Source organism: Poecile atricapillus, chromosome 17 (assembly GCF_030490865.1).
Source record: "Poecile atricapillus isolate bPoeAtr1 chromosome 17, bPoeAtr1.hap1, whole genome shotgun sequence".
Taxonomy (NCBI): Eukaryota; Metazoa; Chordata; class Aves; order Passeriformes; family Paridae; genus Poecile; species Poecile atricapillus.
Window position 1 is genome coordinate 6,791,605 of NC_081265.1, and position 18,827 is coordinate 6,810,431.

At 44.7% G+C, this 18,827-nt stretch overlaps 1 protein-coding gene across 2 annotated transcripts in view; it reads left to right on the forward strand.

The window, feature by feature from the left end:
• Positions 1-8,025, forward strand: part of LLGL2 (LLGL scribble cell polarity complex component 2) — a 33,113-nt gene extending 25,088 nt beyond the window's left edge. Inside the window, exons 15-26 of one of the 2 annotated variants that reach the window (XM_058852541.1) lie at positions 225-517; positions 773-926; positions 1,198-1,369; positions 2,044-2,160; positions 2,661-2,827; positions 3,477-3,741; positions 4,451-4,601; positions 5,143-5,180; positions 5,630-5,677; positions 6,203-6,245; positions 6,960-7,021; positions 7,376-8,025. In XM_058852541.1, the coding sequence (XP_058708524.1) occupies positions 225-517; positions 773-926; positions 1,198-1,369; positions 2,044-2,160; positions 2,661-2,827; positions 3,477-3,741; positions 4,451-4,601; positions 5,143-5,180; positions 5,630-5,677; positions 6,203-6,245; positions 6,960-7,021; positions 7,376-7,383 (1,518 nt within the window). In that variant the 3' untranslated portion in view covers positions 7,384-8,025. The remainder of the gene's footprint in view (positions 1-224; positions 518-772; positions 927-1,197; positions 1,370-2,043; positions 2,161-2,660; positions 2,828-3,476; positions 3,742-4,450; positions 4,602-5,142; positions 5,181-5,629; positions 5,678-6,202; positions 6,246-6,959; positions 7,022-7,375) is intronic. The other variant, XM_058852542.1, reaches the window with a different exon arrangement.
• Positions 8,026-18,827: the final 10,802 nt, after the last annotated feature.

Genomic DNA, 18,827 nt, shown 5'->3' on the forward strand with positions numbered 1-18,827 from the left:
TCCCTGTGCCTGGCAGGGGTTAGAACTAGGTGATCTTTAAGGTGCCTTCTAACCCAAACCATTCTGGGGTTTTCTGTTTTCTCTAGTTGTTACTTTAGACATTATCTGCTGTTATTTATATGTCCTGAGAGGTGTTGTAGTTTAGCAGCTGTAGGGAAAGGCTGCAGTTTGGAGATCTGCCTGCACAGCAAAAGCTGTACTAAAGGTTGTTCTCTTTCTTCCAGGTGCTGGTGATGGAACTGAATGATGAGGATGCAGAACATGTGGTGGACCATGCTGAAGCAGATCTCCTGCAGGACCAAGAGGGCTATCGATGGAAGGGTCACGAGAAGCTAAAAACTCGAGATGGGCCCGTTCGATTTGAAGCTGGTTTTCAGCCATTTGTCCTTGTCCAATGCCACCCACCAGCAGTGGTCACCTCTTTGGCCCTGCACTCGGAGTGGAAGCTTGTGGCCTTTGGTACAAGTCATGGGTTTGGGCTTTTTGACCATCAGCAGAAGCGACTGGTCTTTGTCAAGTAAGTTTTATCTTGCTAGGGGGTGTGTGGTACCTTATGTTAATGATGACCTGGAATTACTAACAAAGCAAGATGTGAGAAGTGATTTCTCAAGAGCTGTCACAGTAGCAAGAAGTTCTGCTTCTTATTTCTCTAGCCTTGAAAATCTTCCAGAATATATGTGTGTTCCAACATTTGTGTTTATGCTGTTGTATTCCTGGGAGTGATTGTCACCCAGTAGAAGGTGACCACGTGGCTACTGTCTCCCTCTTCCAGGTGCACACTGCATCCCAGTGACCAGCTGGCCTTAGAAGGTCCCCTGTCTCGGGTGAAGTCCTTGAAGAAGTCCCTCCGTCAGTCCTTCCGGCGGATCAGAAGAAGCCGTGTGTCCAGTAGGAAGCGACGAGGCGGTGGTGGGAATTCCTCAGAGGTGAGACATTCACCTTTTTGGGATCTGTTTGCAGCTTGGAGGCTGCTGAGACTGCCTAGAGCAGGAGGTGGTCTCAGCCCTGCTATCAAACCAGTAGCTCTTGGTATGAGGGGAAAATGGCGATTTCTGATGTTGCTCTGTTAGATAAAAACAGGCACATTTTTACAGAAGATCAGTTCAGATGACAAGTTCACTGGTGTGACTCTGCTGTGCCTTTCTATTGCTTCCACTCTCTCTCTCTCTCCCTGCTGTGTCTATCCCTGACTGACAGAGTGTCTCCTCACCTGCAAAGGTGCAAGAAGCAAATGCCAGGTTTGACCAGGATGCGTTGCAGGAGATGGAACTGGCTCCAGTCCAGCGCAAGATCGAAGCACGCTCAGCAGAAGACTCTTTCACTGGCTTTGTGCGAACCTTGTATTTTGCTGATACCTTCCTGAGAGACAGTGAGTAGGAAAAGCATCTCTCTCTTCTTCCAAATGGGTTTTTACTTCTGCCAAGGAGTGTATTAGGATTTACTGCCAGGAAAACTCAGCACCTCCTGTGTCCTACTTTGTGCTGTGCTGGAAAACCAATATAGAAGAAGAGCATATGTTGTCATACAGAATTGTTATTTAGCCATTCTGGGCTGCTGGCTAATCCAAGGCAAGTGGCAGTTCATCTCTGAATCAAGTCTGTATATATCATTTTCAAACATGCTGGATTTGCATCTGACTTTTTAATATAAACTTTTCCTTCTCTTATTGCTCTGAAGTTCACCCCTGTCTCTGCTAGAGACTTTTAATTTTGGTGAAGCTGGTGGCTGGTTGTGGATCAGAGCCCAAACTGATAGCATGCACAAGTTTACTCTGCTCATCTGTGATATAAATGTGTGGAAACTGGACATTGCAATTGTGGTTCATGTGGTGGTACTTTTGCCTTTGCTCACGTGCAGTGCCTTTTCTAAGGGCTGCTGGTGGACATGTGTTGGGAAAAGAATGTTAAGAACTTGCAGTTTGCCTGGCAGGTCTCCCCTAATATAAAGTTATTTAGGGTGCAAACAGAGGGAGGTTTTGTATAGCCAGGGAAAGCTGTTATGTCATGGATGGTGCTTTGCTCATGGGCTTTTTTGTCACTGCAGGCTCCCGGCACTGCCCATCCCTGTGGGCTGGCACCAATGGAGGGACAGTCTACGCTTTTTGTTTACGTGTTCCTCCAGCTGAGAGGAGGATGGATGAGCCTGTGAGGGCAGAGCAGGGTAAGTGCTTTGTGAAAGCAGGGTTCTGCTGGATCTGAGCCATCACTCACAGGAGTTGTGGCCAGAAAAGCAGGGTCGCTCAATTAGTTCTGTTTATCAGTGATTGGAGCCAAGTGTGGCAGTGTCTGAGCTAAGCAATGTTCACTGCAGCAGCTGAACTGGAGCTCCAGCACTGCTTGATGTGCCTCAACCTCATTTCTAACTCACTTGAGAAATGTAAATTTGTGTCAGCTGTCACTGAAGTTTGCCATCAACTCTCACTGCACATGTCTGTTGTTCTGACAGCTGGGCCTGTTGTCTTTATGTGACAACAGTTTCATCAGTCCGGTCAGAATGCCCTAATGCCCTTCAATTACCAAATCTTTTTAGGCAGCATTTCTATAACCACAGTATATAGGTCTCCAGCGCTGAGAGGATGTGAATGAGTTTCTAACAGTGTTTCTGACTAGACTCCTATTTGTTTTTTCTATTTGTTTTTCCTCCTTATCTTGCCTGTCTAGCCAAAGAGATTCAGCTGATGCACAGGGCTCCTGTTGTGGGGATACTTGTGTTGGATGGACGCAGCACTCCCCTCCCAGAACCTCTAGAAGTAGCACATGACCTTTCCAAGAGTCCTGATATGCAAGGCAGCCACCAGCTGCTGGTGGTATCTGAAGAGCAGTTTAAGGTGAGTGTCACCTACTGAGGGAGGTGCCTTTGAATTGTGCATGAAATCTGCTAAAGCACTGGGCACTGCTCAGTGGAGAGAGAACTCTTGGGAGTTCTTGTTCTCCTGTACGTGAAGAACAGCCCTGGAGCAGCACTTCAGTACAGTCCATAAATCAGGTGTGTGCTGGCAAACTGGGTGTTCAGCATAGTGCTGCACATGCTGAATATAAAAATGTTATGCCTGCATTACATTACTCTCTTCGGACAAGGCAGCTTTTGCTTTTGAGTAAGAGCTTTTCTGTTGTTAGTACAGAAGCAGAAATTTGTAGGTATTTTTTGAAGTAGCTTGAAAGTTTCTTGTTTTGCACACTAACTCAAACCCTGTTCTCTTTCTGTATTAATTTGTAGCCAAATAGGGGAAGAGTTTCAAAAAACTAGGGAAGTGCAGTTACAGCCTGAAGGGTAAAACTGGTGTCAGAACAGAAATTCTCACATTGCCTGTGGCTGACTCGTTCTCATGCCATGAGCAGGGGGGTGGCTCTGGTTACATCTGTGTGTATTCCCTGTGAATGGAGACATTATCCAGGGAGAGAACAGCAGCTGTCCTGGGGAGCTGCTGCTGCTGCCTTTGTGCAGGAAGAGGTGTCAGTGTCTCATTTCTGTGACAGGTCTTCACGTTGCCCAAGGTCAGCTCCAAACTGAAGCTCAAGCTGACAGCCCTGGAAGGCTGCAGGGTACGGAAGGTGACAGTTGCCAACTTTGGCAGCTGCAAGACTGATGATTACAGCGAGAATGACCTGGCAGTGCTGACCAACCTGGGAGACATCCAGATCATCTCCCTGCCCTTCCTCAAGCTGCAGATCCGCTACCCCTGCATCCGCAAGGAGGATGTGAGTGGCATTGCATCCTGTGTCTTCACCAAATATGGCCAAGGTGAGGTGGGCTCCTCCCAGATCATCCCTCTTGTTGTGGGTTTGAGACAATGGGTAACAGCTTAGTGTTTTTTAGCTGGCTTTGTACACATGTAGGACTATTTCAGAAATGTGTTCATTGTGTTTCTGGGTAGTACCAGCTGCCAACAGGTACTAACACATGATTTAGAAGAAGTAGGAGTGAGTTTATTCCATTCCTGCTAATGAATACAGGAGTGAATAGTGGTTTTCAGCTTGGATGTGCCCCTTAGATAAATTCCACCTGGCCGCTCTCCTCTCGTCTGGTGTGGGGGGAATGGTTCTCTAAGCAGGGGGCTCTGGGAAATGGCTCCACTGTGCCTCCTGTACAAGCCTGTGTCTCAGCACTCACATTACAAAACAGGGATCCAACATCTGCTGAAGATGGATCACGGCTTTCCAGTTCATTTCTTGTGTATTTCTGTGCTGTTTTTCCCAAGTGTCAGGACAGGAGAACAGAATTATGTCTCAGCATAACCTGAAATTGCTACTAAATTGCATAGAGTCTAGGCTAACCAGAGAGGAGCTGGGGTAATATCTTCCTCAATGATCTCTCTTTGCTTAGATAGAAGGAAAAGAAAACCCTTTCTGCCAAACATAGATCATGCCTAGATCTATTATTTTTTAGCATCACCTTTGTTTCTGGAACTGTTTCCTGACAAATGCCCTTACAAATTTCTAATCCCCTGTAGGTTTCTATCTGATCTCACCATCGGAGTTTGAGAGGTTTTCCCTTTCCACCAAATGGTTGGTGGAGCCCCGGTGCATTGTGGATGTGCCAGAAGTGACAAGCAACAATCACGTGCACAAGTCTGGCACAGAGAATGCTGCAAGGAAATCCAGGTAATGTCTGTAACACTCTTGCACACTGAGCGTGTCTGAGTAGGGAGGAAAGAAAACCCCCTTGGAGTTAACATCCAGACAGGGACTGGCATCAGGAAATGGAACCTTCCCCCTGATGGTTTTCCTACTTGGAGTACATTTGGTAGGACAAAGCAGGAAGCTTTGGAACTGCTATCCCTAAGCTGGAGTCACAAACTCAGAGCAAACCCTGGTTTGCTTTGCTTGTTCCCAAGTGCTGAGGCTGAGCTGTTGCTCTGTGAAGGAAAATACAGAGTTCTTCCTCTCCTCTTGGGATATCAGCAAGTAACAGTAGATCTGACACTCACAGAGATCCTACAGGAATTTTATTCCAAGAGTTTAGAAGTGTTCTGTGGTGCTTGCAGACTTCTGCATCACCAGTATGTGGTGAAACCCTACACTCAGCAAACCATTTAGTTGATGTACACTGGAACCTCTTGTAGCTGCCAAGAACACACAGGAACTCTCTGCACCCCTGTTCCTCAGCATCAGTAATCATTTTCTGCCTCCTTTCCTTTTTTAGGGGACCAGGAAAGAGTCCAGGTGACTGTGGAGAAGATGGTAAGTGAAAAAAATAAGTGTACTGAGGGTAGCATGGTGTGTGTAAACCTCAAAATGTCTTTCCTATTGCTACAGTTGATATTTTCTACCCAAGAAAGGGAAAAATAAGGAGGGATGTGCAGAAAACATTGTGGCCTGCCTGGATTGTATTTCAGGTGATAGCTCTGAAGTAAGTTGCATGTAGAAGGTTCCCTTAAAGGATAGAATAGAGTCTTTGCTGGAGGAAAGGTCTGAACTTACTTACATCTTCTTTTACCCAAACTACTATTGCTGAAAAAAAAACCAGTTGAGTGTGTGAGAGACTTTAAGGATTAGTTGTGAAGCATTCAGTGAAGTTGAAAAGTAGTTAACATGGGGAAAAATCCAGTTCCATTGTGCATTTCTCCAAAACTGCACTTATTTCAGGAAAATACTGTTAGGTAAAAGATTTTCGTCCTACTCTTTTTTAGAAAGGAAGTCTGGGAGGCTGATGGAACATGCCTTACTCAATGATGAAAGTGAGTGAGAAGAAGTCTTGCTGCTGAGAGGGAAGGTGCCTTTCTGGGTGGGAAAAGAAGATAGCTGCTGGGAATTTTGTGGATTCCAGTTCCAAGGGATCTGTAATTACTGGTAGAAATGCTGGGTTTTCTTGAATCTCCAGAAATGAGGGGTTGGAGAGATAGCCATGCCCTTGGGCAGGGGTTGTTCTGCAGAGCTGCATTCCCTGCTGAGATAAGAGAAGGATCTTTATTTCCAGTAGGACTTGTGTAAGATGACAGCTGGAACAGACAGTTCCTTTTGGGCTCTGCTACACAGGGATTGGCAACGTTTCTTCTGGCAAATGACTGCTTCAGTCCTGTGTGCCAGCCTCCTGCCCAGTAAAAACCTGGTTGAAGAGGCAGTGATGATCTAAGGACTGACCTCTGAGCTGTGGGAGGCAGGTTCTGGAGGCTGTTTAGTGGGGAGGTGGAATGTGGTCAGGCAGCTGCCTGAAAGCAGATCCCTGCTGGTTTGGCTCACTGCTTTAACCCTCTGCTTTCCAGAAGTGCTGAAGGAGATCCAGAGTACTCTGGAGGGGGGCAGAGGGTGAGTATCAACCAACTTCTCTTCCTGATGGCTGGGACTGGCAGGGGAGGAGGGCAGATCGAGGTGACAGCAGGGGGGTGCCCTCTTGATGGAAGGGATCCTTCTGCTGGAATCTGGTCACATGTGCATCCCACAAGCTACCAAAGGGCAAAAATGAGAGGCAGGTTCTCTTTCACATGCTGTCCCTTGACGTTTTTTTTATGAATAATGCTTTGTCTCTTTCTCTCCGAAAAGCAGGAGAGATCACATTCCCACATCCCCAAGGAACAGGACTCTGAGTATTCGCATACAGGTTTCTATTTGTGTCAACCCATACTGATCTAAGGGCAGGCCACATGGGCTTAGATGGTCAAGGATGGGACTCTGGAGTTTCAATCCTGGCTTGACACTGTCCCTTGGATGTGTTCAGTGTCTCTGCTCCCATTCTGTCTGTACAATAGAGCTGAGCTACCACCACGGCTGCGGGGCTTTATCTCATCTCCCTGGAACGGTCAGGGGCTACCAAGTGTAGGCAAAGGACTACTGTGTGCAAAGGATGCAGGAAGCTTGGTGGGACTGGTAACTGCTGGTGTGGAAGGATCAGTGACTGCCTGACATGCTCTGCTCTGTGCACTTCCTCTGGACACTACCTCATCCTGGTCTTCTGTCAGCATCTGGGAGTGGATGGGATGAGACTGCATTGCAATAATCTCCTCTTTTCTTGTGTCATTGCAGAAGCTATGCAGAAAGAAATTTGGCAAGAAGTCAGTTAGGACATGGACTAAGTAATGGAGGAGGTAGGTGAGGCTAAAGATATTTGAAGCAGCCAAAGGAAGCATGAAGTAGAATGAAATTTCTTCATAAGCTTCAGCTTATTTAAATGCTTTGTGCAGAACTCTGACCTGAATTTTCAGGGTGGGAATCTGCTGGCTGAGTGGTGTGTGAGCATTATTCAGCACCTTATGTGCTACACCAGCGGTAAAGGAAGAGCTAAAAATCCTTTGAAGGCTCCTGACTCTTACCCTTATCAAAGTGAGCTGGTGAGGTAGCCAGAGCTCCCAGCAGCAATCTGAGTGTATCAGCTCATTAGCTCTCATTAAGATTTCAATGCCTGCCTTTTCAAATGGCTTTTGCATTCTTCCCTCCTACAGCAGATTGACCAGAACTCATCGAGGACTTCCTGGCATTGGATCGAGTGCCATAACACTACTGACTGGGCAAACCGTCCCTGGGGAGAAGGCACCAGTGCTCCCAGCAGCCAGACTGGGGAGCTGCAGCTCGTGTGCTTCTGCCTCTGCCTCCCCTTTAGTGCCTCTTGGAGACCTCTCCTGCTGGAGCCTGCCTTGCTTTAGGACAGCAGTGAATGCCAGGTCTGATGTACCACAAGCCTCTGAGTACATATAACATTCAAATGTTTGCACATTTCTCTTTTCTACAGGGCTGGGTTTTAAATTATAAATGTTTTACTGCCTTGGTGCAGGATTTTAATAAACGCACACTGTTACCTCCAACAATTATTTTTTGTACATTTTTTTAAAATCTTATGGGTTTTAACAGAAACATTTAGAAATTTACTTTAAGAAAGAAAACATTAAGTAATATATGCTAGATCCCTGTGACTGCTGTATGTGGTATCTGAATGAGTAATTTTGGGATTTGTTTGTTATGGTACTGTTAACTGGCTTTATGGATTTGGGTAGAATCTATTTTTGTAGCCATTCAAATCGGAGGAAAACTAATTGAATTTGATTTTTGTTTCAACACTACATTGCTTTTTTTTTTTTTGTAAATAAAAACTGAATTCCCTTTTGTGATCCTTGTCTTCTCTCATATCTCTTCTGTCCTTCAGCAGCTTCTTTTATATTACCCAGAGATGTCTGGGAGAAGATGGAGCTGCCCTCTGAGCTGATGGGGGGCAAAGAGCACTCCTGGAGGCAAAGCAAGGTGTTGGGTGGGAGAAGCAGTGATTGTGTCATCATCCTGCAATCCATACGGGATGGGGGCTGGTGCCAGGAAGGGGCACTGGTTCAGATTATAGTTCCTGGAAGATCATTGCTGGTTTGACCTGAAATAACCTGGGTGATAACACTGGAGGGAGACAGGATTGATCTGGCAGTGCTGTTGTGCTGTCTGCCAGTGGATTTGGAATTGAAGTTGGTGAAACTGCAGAGAGAAGTTTGCCTCTCTTTAAAATTTCCTTCCTTTATCCTTCACCTAACACCACTTTTTTTTCCAGCTAAGAAAAACAACAAAGTATTCTGAAATTTTTCTACTGTAACTTGCTTGTAGCACTGTGACAGCTGGTGAGGAAGAACTAAATCCTCCTGGAATGGTGCTGAGTTGCTGGGAATGGCATGCTTTGGAAACTTCTCCTTGGAAGCCCTCTTCTTTCAGGCTCTGTCTTGATCTTCCCAAGCAAGGCTTGAAGGATCCTTTCTTACCTACAGCACTAGGATGGCACATTCTATTCTGCAGGAAAAAATGCTTGTAGAGTTGTTCAGCAGGTGCTTCAGGCACCCTTCCTTCTAGAAGTATTAATACCTCCTTTGAGACCTAATTTATTGCTAATGAGGTTTTAGAGAGACTTCTCTTTCAGTTTCCATTTACAAAGTAGTTTTCACTTCCTTATATTTGTTTGCTTTATTATTTCCTTGTCCCTTGCTGCAGGACTGAAGCTGGCAGGGAGCTGTCCTGCTGTTTCCACCTCTTGTGCCAGGCATTGATGCTGCAAATTTACAGGAAATGATGGTTTAATCAGCAGCTTCTGAGCTGGTGTGACCCTGTGCATGTGCATCATCCTGGTGCACTCAGCTGCTTTTTTTCTGCTCCTCACAGATGGACTGATTTTAAAGTATTTTCTGAGTGTTTATTTGTTGGTGGGCTTGGGGGAGGACATGTGACAGTCCTACTCAGGGCAGAAACAATTTATTATCTTCCCCCTATTTTCACCCACATAACTTGAAAAATCCAGTAGGTCCACTGGAAGAGTGAGAGAGTCACAAAAATGCTACCACTTTTTCTATCCCTAAAGTGCATTTAGATTCAAAACCAACAGCAGAAAAAAAAAATAAGCTAGGCTTCTTATTTTCCTCAAAGCACAAGCCAGACTTCAAATGGGATTGGGTAGTTTAGGATTTGTGCTGAGATATGGCAGATTTGTTTCTTTTCTAGCAGAGCTTTGGAACTGAAGGATTCACTGGAATGAGATCCTGGACTTGTGGGCAGAGACTTAAGAATCCTTTTAGAATTTCTATGCCTAAGATACAGGAGAAATTGCAAAGGGACAAAGCAGAGCAAGACTGGAACTCATTAATTGTGCTTTCAGTTGTGTTCTGAATTGAGCAGGAAGGGATGGAAGGGCTTGTGACAGAAATAGGGTGTATTTTTTTGTGCTGTCAGAAAATGAGCAGCAAGTAAAATTGGTGATGGGATGAGATGATCACGAAGGGTGGAGCCTTCAATGAATGAATATAAGCAGCTTTTGAATGTAGTGGGGGAAAAAAAGTCCCTCTTCATCTCTTCCTTTCAGGAACTGCCTTCTGAGCCTTGTGGTTACTCTTAGCCTGCCCCTCAGCTGACACTAAAAATAATGGCCTGCTTCTGATCAGAGGATTCAGCTGCTGCCAAACCCCTCGAATTCTGTGCCTACCTCTACTTTTCACTTGAACTCCTTGTCTGGGATCTGATAGAAGTTTGCTGGCTCTCTCCAAGAGCTAATGCTTTAATGCTTGGAAGCGCTCCGAGGGCTCATTGGCCCTTATTAGGGTTATTGCCAGTCAGGCTTTGGCTCTGCTTCCCCCTTCTGCTGCTTTGTGCAGCCTCACAGGGCCCTGGCACTGCCAAGTGGCCCTTGGCTGCAGGACCAGAGTTGCTGTTAACGCTGTCTTGAAAAAATCCTTCCACCAAAGCTGGCACAGTGTTCCCTGACCCCCACAGACCTGCTGCTCTGCAGAGGGGACAGTCTTGGATCACAACTAAAGAACAAATTTTCCACATCTGAGTACACATATTGGGTCCCTAATATGGGATGCTGTTTTATAGTGGCCTGAGTTTTAGGTCAAATGCTTTCTGGTAATGCAAGCTCTTTTATAGGGCTGTGTGTTTGCTGCCAAAATTCTCTACTCCTAGAAAAGCTTGGCCTGGAGCTCTTTTTTTTTTTTTTTTTTTTTTTTTTTAAACTTTTCAATAGTAATACAGGCTTTTCTCAGATGTTTAGTAATTGAATATTTGCAGAATTTGTCTAACACTTCTATTAGAAGAACATAATGTTGGAAGGAAAAGTACTTTTCATCTCGGTCATGAAGCCTGAGGCCTGTCTGGTTAGTGAGAGAATGAATTTTTTTCACAGCTTAATTGGTCTGTTTCTTAGAATATGGTCTGTGTCTGTGAGAGCTCAAACCATTTCATGCCTGGACTGTGGTCCTGAATTCAGCCTCCAAACCACTGCCTATGTGACTTCATGGATTGGGATGTCTTTAATCAGAGCAGGAATTGGTATGGTTGAAAAGTGAGACAGACTTGTGTGACACCACTCCTGCTCCAATTCATCCCTGCTGACTGATGTTGCACAGGCAGATTTCTCCTGACAGTTCTCTGTGCCCACCCTGCTGTTCCTTAGAGTTTTGTTTAAACCATTAAAAAATCCTGTTTGAGGGTGACATCTTCAACTAGTAATTTTTAGTGCACAAGAAAAATGCTAATTTCTCAGTAACTCAATTCACAGGCATGAATTAATGTATCAGTGCTCCATGTGCCTCATTAATTAATAGCATGGGATGCAGGTACCATTAACCTGGTAGATTTTCTTTGAGGAGAAGGAACAGAAAGTAGCAATGATCAGTTCTTGTTTCATAAGACTGACCAGGCTTGATTCTGCAGGTGAACTTGCTCACTGATGTGTTTGTTCTGCATCTACTTGTGCACAGAAAGAACTTTCCACTGGAATGTATTCTGCATGGAAGTGGCTCAAATTCTATAAACCATTTCCTTGTCACAGTGGTATCTGGTGAGAGAGATTTATGTGAGGATCTCTCCTGTGCACAGGGAAGAGGTGAGACCTCTCATAAAATGAAGAGGGATCAATCTACAGAAGATAAGGGAGTTAAATATCTGCAGTAGAACAGAACATAAGATACAGGGTAATTAATATTAAATGAGAGAAAATGTTTGTCATCCTATAAAATAAATGTCAAGTTTTGGAAGCAATCTCCTTGAGAAGAGTCTTCAAATGCCTGGCTCAACAAACAACTCCCAGTTTGTTTCAGATCTTCAGTAGCAAAGCATAATATTGCCTGTGCCTCAAAACTCTAAAGACAATATCACAGGGCATAAAAAATGTGAGTGGCCCAATATCTCATGAAAGTTTGTTATTCCTCTATAGGATAATCTGCTTTTAACAGAGCCTCTGTCCAAGTTTCCAAACCAAACTTTCTCCCAGGTACAGTGGGCTTCCTGTACCCTCCTCCTCATTCCCTCCCAGAGTTCAGGAGCTCCAAAAGAGTTTCACCTTTGTGGCTAAAGTCTGTTCTGCCCTCCTGTGTTGCTTGTTCCTGCTCCCTTTCTTCTCTTGGTGCATACTTGTGCTTTTAAATTTAATTTTTAGCTAACTAATGCCTTATGATCTGGGACAAGGGAATAACCAGCAAAAGCAATTCCAGGCAAGCAGGCCACTCGTTTAGGAGGAAGCTCAACATTAGGTCAATTTACCTGTAAGATCAAATTGCACTGAGGTGACCACCAGCACTGGTGCAAAGGAAACAGCTGGAGAACCCAGGAGACAATGGAAGGAAGGAGTGGCCCCATAAAGTTCGGCTGTAACATGAGACCTCACCCTTGGCTGCATGATTCCTTCTACCTTTATCTCTACAAGTTTACTAGAATCTGCTGGGGATTTTCAACTACCTGGGTGTAATCATTTCGGTCTGCACAATCTGACATTCCACTTTGAGCCTTTGATTTGTACTTCTGGGGCTTTGCTGCTTTCTGCAGAGCACTCATTTCCCACGGGGGAGCAGCCCTGGGGGCTTCAGCCTGCCCCCACCATTAAAAAGCCTCTTGCTTTCATGTATAATTGGGTTGAAACCCGGTTTAAATCCAGGGGATTTCACTGACTTAAAGGAATTCTCTGTCAAACCCATGGTTCCCAGCTATGCAGAAACTGAAGGAGAGCGAGAACAGCTCATTTGAGGCCACCCAGGTTCCTCGGTGTGCCCAGTAAAAATAAAGAACAAACATCACATCCTGAGTCCCAGAGCAGCACAGGACACAGCAGCAGCAGCAGAGGAGCAGTGGGGTGACCCATGGGCCTGTTCCTGGCTGCTGCTGCTGGCCCTGCTCTACCAGGAGCTCACTGGTGTCCCCAAACTGGTGCTCCCCAACCAGGACTGAATTTATACAGCCTTGCCTGGCCCTGCCTCATCGCTTTTCTCCTTTTGGACACGAACCACAGAGCTCACTCAGGGCATCAGAAGGGAGAAGGCTGAGCCATGTGTCCTTCAGCTCACCCAGATCAGGTCCATCCCTGCCCAGAGCCTGGGGCTGTCTCTGACCCCTGCCATGGGGCACAGGACACTGCCTTGCAGTGTAACAGGATCATCCAGCCCTGCTGAACGGCGGACAACTGGGCAACAAAGTGCTCCTGAAATATTTAAGGGGGCTGTTTTCAAACCTATGTAACTTAATTGTTTTGGTTTCTCCTTGCAATCATGAATATTTTATTTGGCTTCCTCGGGTTATGGCTGGGAAGAGGCCCTTGGAGACCTTTTGACTTGTCTTAAAATAGCTGGAAGAAGGCAGCAGAGCCCTTACCAGTCTGAAACTGCAAGAGGTCAGGAATGAGAGGTCAGGAATTCTCCCTCAGTAGCCTGGGGTACAGGCTCTAAGGAGAATATTTTCTGTCAATATGAGGCAGCATATGGAATGGAAACAAGAGGGGAGATATTTTATATTAATGCATAGGGGATGGGGGAAAGGAGGGTTGATGCATAAAAAAGATATATTTTTAAATGAGGTTTACAGGCTTCAGGGTCCTGACTGAATTGTCAATTCTGCTTGCAGTGGAGTCAAACCAAGAGGAGACCCTATTTATATATTTAGCAAGTTTAATCTTAACAGATGTTCCTAAGAATAGCTTTGACCAATCTCTTTACCCAAGCAAACAAGGTGGTTGGGAATTTATACAAAGTATCATTTTTCTGATCAATCACAGCCAGTTTCTGCTCTTGTATTTGTGTGATTTACTAATTTTTAAAAGTGGAGTTACCTTCTCACGTCTTTTTTATGCAATAGTATCAAAAGCTTTTATTTTATGTAATTGTCTTAAGAAGAATTTGCAGTCAAAAGGTGATTCTGGTATTTTATCACTGTCTAATAACTTTTTAAAATCATAGTGGCTGAATTCTGGCTGAAAGGACCTGGTATTTTGCATAAATGAATAAATCTTTAGGAAACTCCACTATCCAGTCTGCTTAGGGATCTGGAGCTGAAATCTGAAGGGTTTCATCTTTCCTGGTGCTTATCTCCCTCTCCCTTAACGTGATATGAACCAACTGCCAGCATCTTGCCAGGAGCACTTTAAAAGGCAAACAAATGTGTTCAGTCTGTGCAGAGAATTCAGGTCAGAGGTGCTGGGACAGCCAGGCTGGAGACTGGGATGGGGAGGGAATATCTGCACAGCACCAGTTTAGCCTTTCTCATCTCAGGTAGCTCAGAGCAGACAGGAATCTGAAGTGAATGTGATCAGTGGCTTCATCTCAGCCATCCCAGGGAGAAAAACACATATCTGAGGCTTCTGACAAATCACACAAATCAAAGCAGCAGCTCTGGTGCTGCCCAGGCTGTGCAGAGCCTTGAAGAGGCTCCATCTGATGCTGATGGAGTTTGTTAGAGACATTTCCTCCTCAAGAGCTGAATTTTTCGGAGCAGTTTCTCCTCCCTGCCACACACACACACATCAGAAGCTTAGAGCCAAGAGCCCTGGGGCTTCTCTCCAAGATTTGTTGAGGAATTAATGTTTCAGATGCCATCAGTCATTCTGGGCTTTACAGGAGAGATTTCTCTTTTCTGCAGAGAGGGATAGAGAGTTATTTGTGGACAGTTAATAAAAGAATGTGATGAAATAATTAACTACACTGTTGCTCTACAGCCTCATTCCTGTGAGCTAAGAGAAGTGGAGCATCCAGGGACAGAAGGCTCAGGTAAAATGTTTCTTGAGTTCTCCAGCTCAATCCCCAGTTTTTATCTTTGCTTCTTAATGGAGGAGTCCTCAAGGTACAGAACGTAACAGCCAGGGGCTCTTGGAAGGAGATGGACAAAGAGGTCCCAAACTAATGCTGCAAGCATCTAAAATCTTACCACATTTCATGTTTGTTGTGGTGGCTGGACAGACCTGAGTTCATTTTGTTTAACCTCCAGCTCCTGTGGAAAGGCTTTTTGGGAGGGGGCAGGAAACCTTCCAGAGCCAGGGACATCCTCAGAGCAGTTAAATCCTGCTCTCCCTGCACTGTCCCTTTGCAGCCTGGGGAGAGCAGGGGGAGGCTGCATGTACAGCTCCCACTGAGCATTTGTGCCTGCTCTGTTACCTGGTTTCTTGAGAACAACCCAGGCAGGGCAAAACCATCCCTGAATTAAACAGAGTTTCATGGACATAAGCACCGGCTGTGAGTAACCTCGTCCTGTCTGCAAGAGAATATTTGGAAATTCGAGTTGAAAGGAGATTTAGTCATTCTGCTTGATTTGAACTGAGATTTAGGCATAATGAGGGCAAAAATGGTGCCAGTTTTGCTGTCTTTTCAGTGAGGAGCTGGAAACTGCTTTCCTGTTTCAGCAGAAAGCTTGGCATTGGCAAGGAGAGAGCAGAGGCTGAGCTACCCATGCTTGGCTCCCTGGAATAAAACTCCAGGGCTGCAGAAGAAAGGGACCTATGATTTAATTATTTTCACTGGCCTAAGCATTTTTTTTTTTGGTAGTTTTCACTGTGCCTTGTCTGGTAGCCTCTTGCTTTATAGCAGATGTGTTTTAGTTTTGGAATTGACCCTTTCAATCTTTCTTTGAGGGTGCACCTAATCATACCACATTCACCTGACCTAGGTGAAACCCCACCTCTTCTTTTATCCCAAACTCTGCAAGCCAGCTGCTGATATTGCTGGTTGAGAAGTTCAAAAGGTACCATGGGAAAGCCTGAATTATTGATGCCACTTTCCTTCCATATACGTGTAATTATCTGCTCTTGGGGCACAGCCCAGCCAGAATCCCTGTTAGACTCCACAGCTGGGCAGGATTGCAGGAACTCTGGAGCAGACCCTGGGCTGCATGGAAAGAAGGCATGGGAGAGGGAATATGTTACCTCTGCATGGATGTGAGCTGTGATCCAGGGACGGGGCAGCTTGCTGGAATCCATGTAGGTACGTTACAAAAAAATTACTGTGCTGATAAGAGAAGGGATTTGAGCAATTTGTACAGTGAATGAAAATAGAAACTTAATTCTTAAGTTCCAGGCAGGTTCCTTTAATATTAATGATTGTACTTTCCTCTGTATGAGTTGGGAGAATCCGCTGTGCTCAGGGAAGACAGACAATTCCCTCTTGGTCTTAAAATAGCAGCGTGAGCTTTCTGCTCTTCTTTTTATCTGTCGGTTCATGCTGTGATTCTTGACAGCACTGAAGATCTTATTTCTCTGATGTGAGTTATTCTCATTTCTTCTAAAAAGGGAGAATGCCATAGAATTGTTCTTTTTCCTGTAGTGATTTAGGTGAAGTTGCTGTGCTGAGGGGAGCTGAAAAACCGATGAGCAGCATCTTTCACCTGCTGCAATGTGTCCAGCAGGCAGATGGTCCAGGGCAGTTAATCAGAGCAGGTCTGATGTCAAAAGAATTGTTTATATAAGCAGTGATTCATCTTCCCATTCCCAGTAATAACAGTGGTGTTACAAACCAATCTGCTCTAAAACCCTGTCTCTGAAGAATTGTAAACTCCAGTTTTTCACTTTCTAACCCAGATTCAGTCTGGGGTCCTGTCTTTACAGTGAGTCAAACCAAACTCCTGTGTCTAAGCTCCCTACAAATTTGGGCAGTGTTCCTGACCTTCTTCCTTATCCAAGAATTTCAGCATTTCTGTTTTGTGGAAGGCTTTAACTCTGCAGACACATGACTATCTAGCCACAGCACATAAAAGCAGACTTTTATTTATTATTTTCTCCTGCATTTGGCACTGTAGAGAAGCTGAATCAACTATAAGCCCCCAGGAGGACAGATTATTAACAACTATTCTGTACTGAGGATTTAGGGTCTAATTCAGCTGCCATTAATCTCAGTAACAAAAGTCTTGTTGCAGGATTTAGAGATCTAGGCCAGGAGTACTGGGGCCTAGAGATGGGGAGGGGAGAGGCTGAAATGAGGTGAGCAGACACCTAGGGAAGAGGATTGGTGTTAAGAGATGAGCTCTGCACTGTGCAGAGTATCCAGGAGGGTTTGAACAGAGTCAAAAAATCAAGTTTAGAGGGAACCCTAAGGACACATTGTTGGGGAGCCCTTAATGTGTGTAACTGCTTTCAGGGCAGCAGTTTTTGCTTCAGTATTAGAGTTCCAGCTGGGGGAAAGGGAGATACATTTTTTTTTTTTCCTCCATTGCAGATTGTTCTGTGGTGCAGAACAGCACAAAATAGGTGGTGCAGAAAATGAACCAATATTTGCAATAAACCCCTGTGCTTTACACATACCCAATGTGCTTTTCTTAGAACATCATCCTTCCTGAGCTGTGGAAATCTCAAATGTGGTTTTGCTGCCCTCCTTGGAGTGACTGAGGTGAGACAAACTCCTTGATTCACTGCGTGTTATCTTACAGAGTTGCTCCCAGAGTACTGGAATGTACTTTTTAATGGCCTTTTTTCAAATTTTATTTTAATAACTTGTAAATAAATACACTTGGACAAGTTTCAGTCTGCAATCAGGTCATAAGATTTTATGGAGAGTGGCTGGATTTCCATCTTTCTTGAGGTACTAAGTGCTAAAAATTCTCATTCCTTGACAGACTTTATAGCAGCTATAAAGTTTTAAAGCTTTTAAAGCTTGCTGAATTGCAATCTTGACTGTGTGCTTTCCTCCCATCCCCTTCCCTGGGGCAAGGAGATGCCTGTGGATGGAAGTTCCAGGAAACCTTGGCCAAAACTCATTTGGGCTCATAGCCTGTGTACAGACACTGTACCCTCAGCTACTGGGGTGCAGGGACAGAGTGCCAGACAGGTAAATACATTGCCAGCATTCCATAATTGTCTAACATGTGACTGGAGGCTTCCAGATGATGGATTTCAGCCTTTAAATAAGTTAATGCTTGGTGAAGTTAGGATGAATCAGTAACAAAATCTTGACTGCTCCATCCTCTGTTACCCACTGAGAGAATTTGTAAATCTGTGATGGCTGAAGTTTCTCTTCTGCCTGTGGAGAACCCACAGAGCTGGCTGAAAAACAAAGAGAAAGGAAAAGGACAAAATGGAGAGAAGACTTTAACAGAGAAAGAGATGAGAAGACAAAATCTATAATGGAATTTCCCTGTCCCATATGCTGGTTTGGTCCCTGCCCATCACTGGATAAAGAAATTTCCAAGATAGACTCAAATAGCCCAAACAAAAGCCTTTTTTTCTTATTTCTTTGGGAAGATGGTGCAGACTGATGGGTTTCCTTGCTGTAAGATTTTTTTTCCCTTAGTCCAAGTTTTCCTTCCTCTGATCCATCATTTCCTTTCAGTTGCACTCTCAGTGTTTTGTGGTTTGGAGCCTTCCTTGCAGTGTTTGGTGCTGGGGACCCAATCCCAGGCTCCACCATCACCACTTCATTCACTCTCAGGGACCCCATGGCATGTCTGAAGCAGCAAGAGATTGACTCATAAAGGGTCTGGATAGCTGGAAAGGGTAGAAGTGATATTTTGCATCAGTCTGAAAGATCAGGACCAATCCTTTGGGCACTTTTACATCCTTTATTCCATGCATATGGTTAGAGGAAAGATAAAGATATAAAGAGATAACACCTGGGATCCTGAACATTTCCCACCCTGCCAGGGAATGACAGTGAACTCAGGGCAGTTGAGTGGAGATGTTATGAGACACTGGAGCAGCGTTTGCTTCTGACATTTATTTCACACACATCATTAGATGTGTTCCTCTCTTCTTCAGCACAAAGGATATTGGAGAAGCAGAAACTTAAATAAAATAATCATTCTATCTTGAACTACAGTTCAAGTCCAAACCTTTGTCAGCTGTAGAAAGTCATGGACACATGGCCTAAAGATGGGATTCTTGGGGAGTTGGACTTGAATGGTACTGATGGGTCCCTTCCAGGTCATCATATTCTATGATGGTATGATTCTGATAAAAGAAGAAAATCAGGGTGATTTGAGACAAATAAGCCAGAGATTAACCTGGAACAGGGCAGTCAGTTTGGCACTGCACAGGCAAGGCTCTGCAAACATTTTTTTGGCTCCACAGAAACAAGGCAAATTAGTGCTCAGGAGCATCTGGCTTCCCTTTGTAGCTTATTTCACAGCAAAATGCACAATGTTTCCTTTCACAGGTGAGTTGAGATAAACCCTCACAGATTCCTGAACACTGAGGAA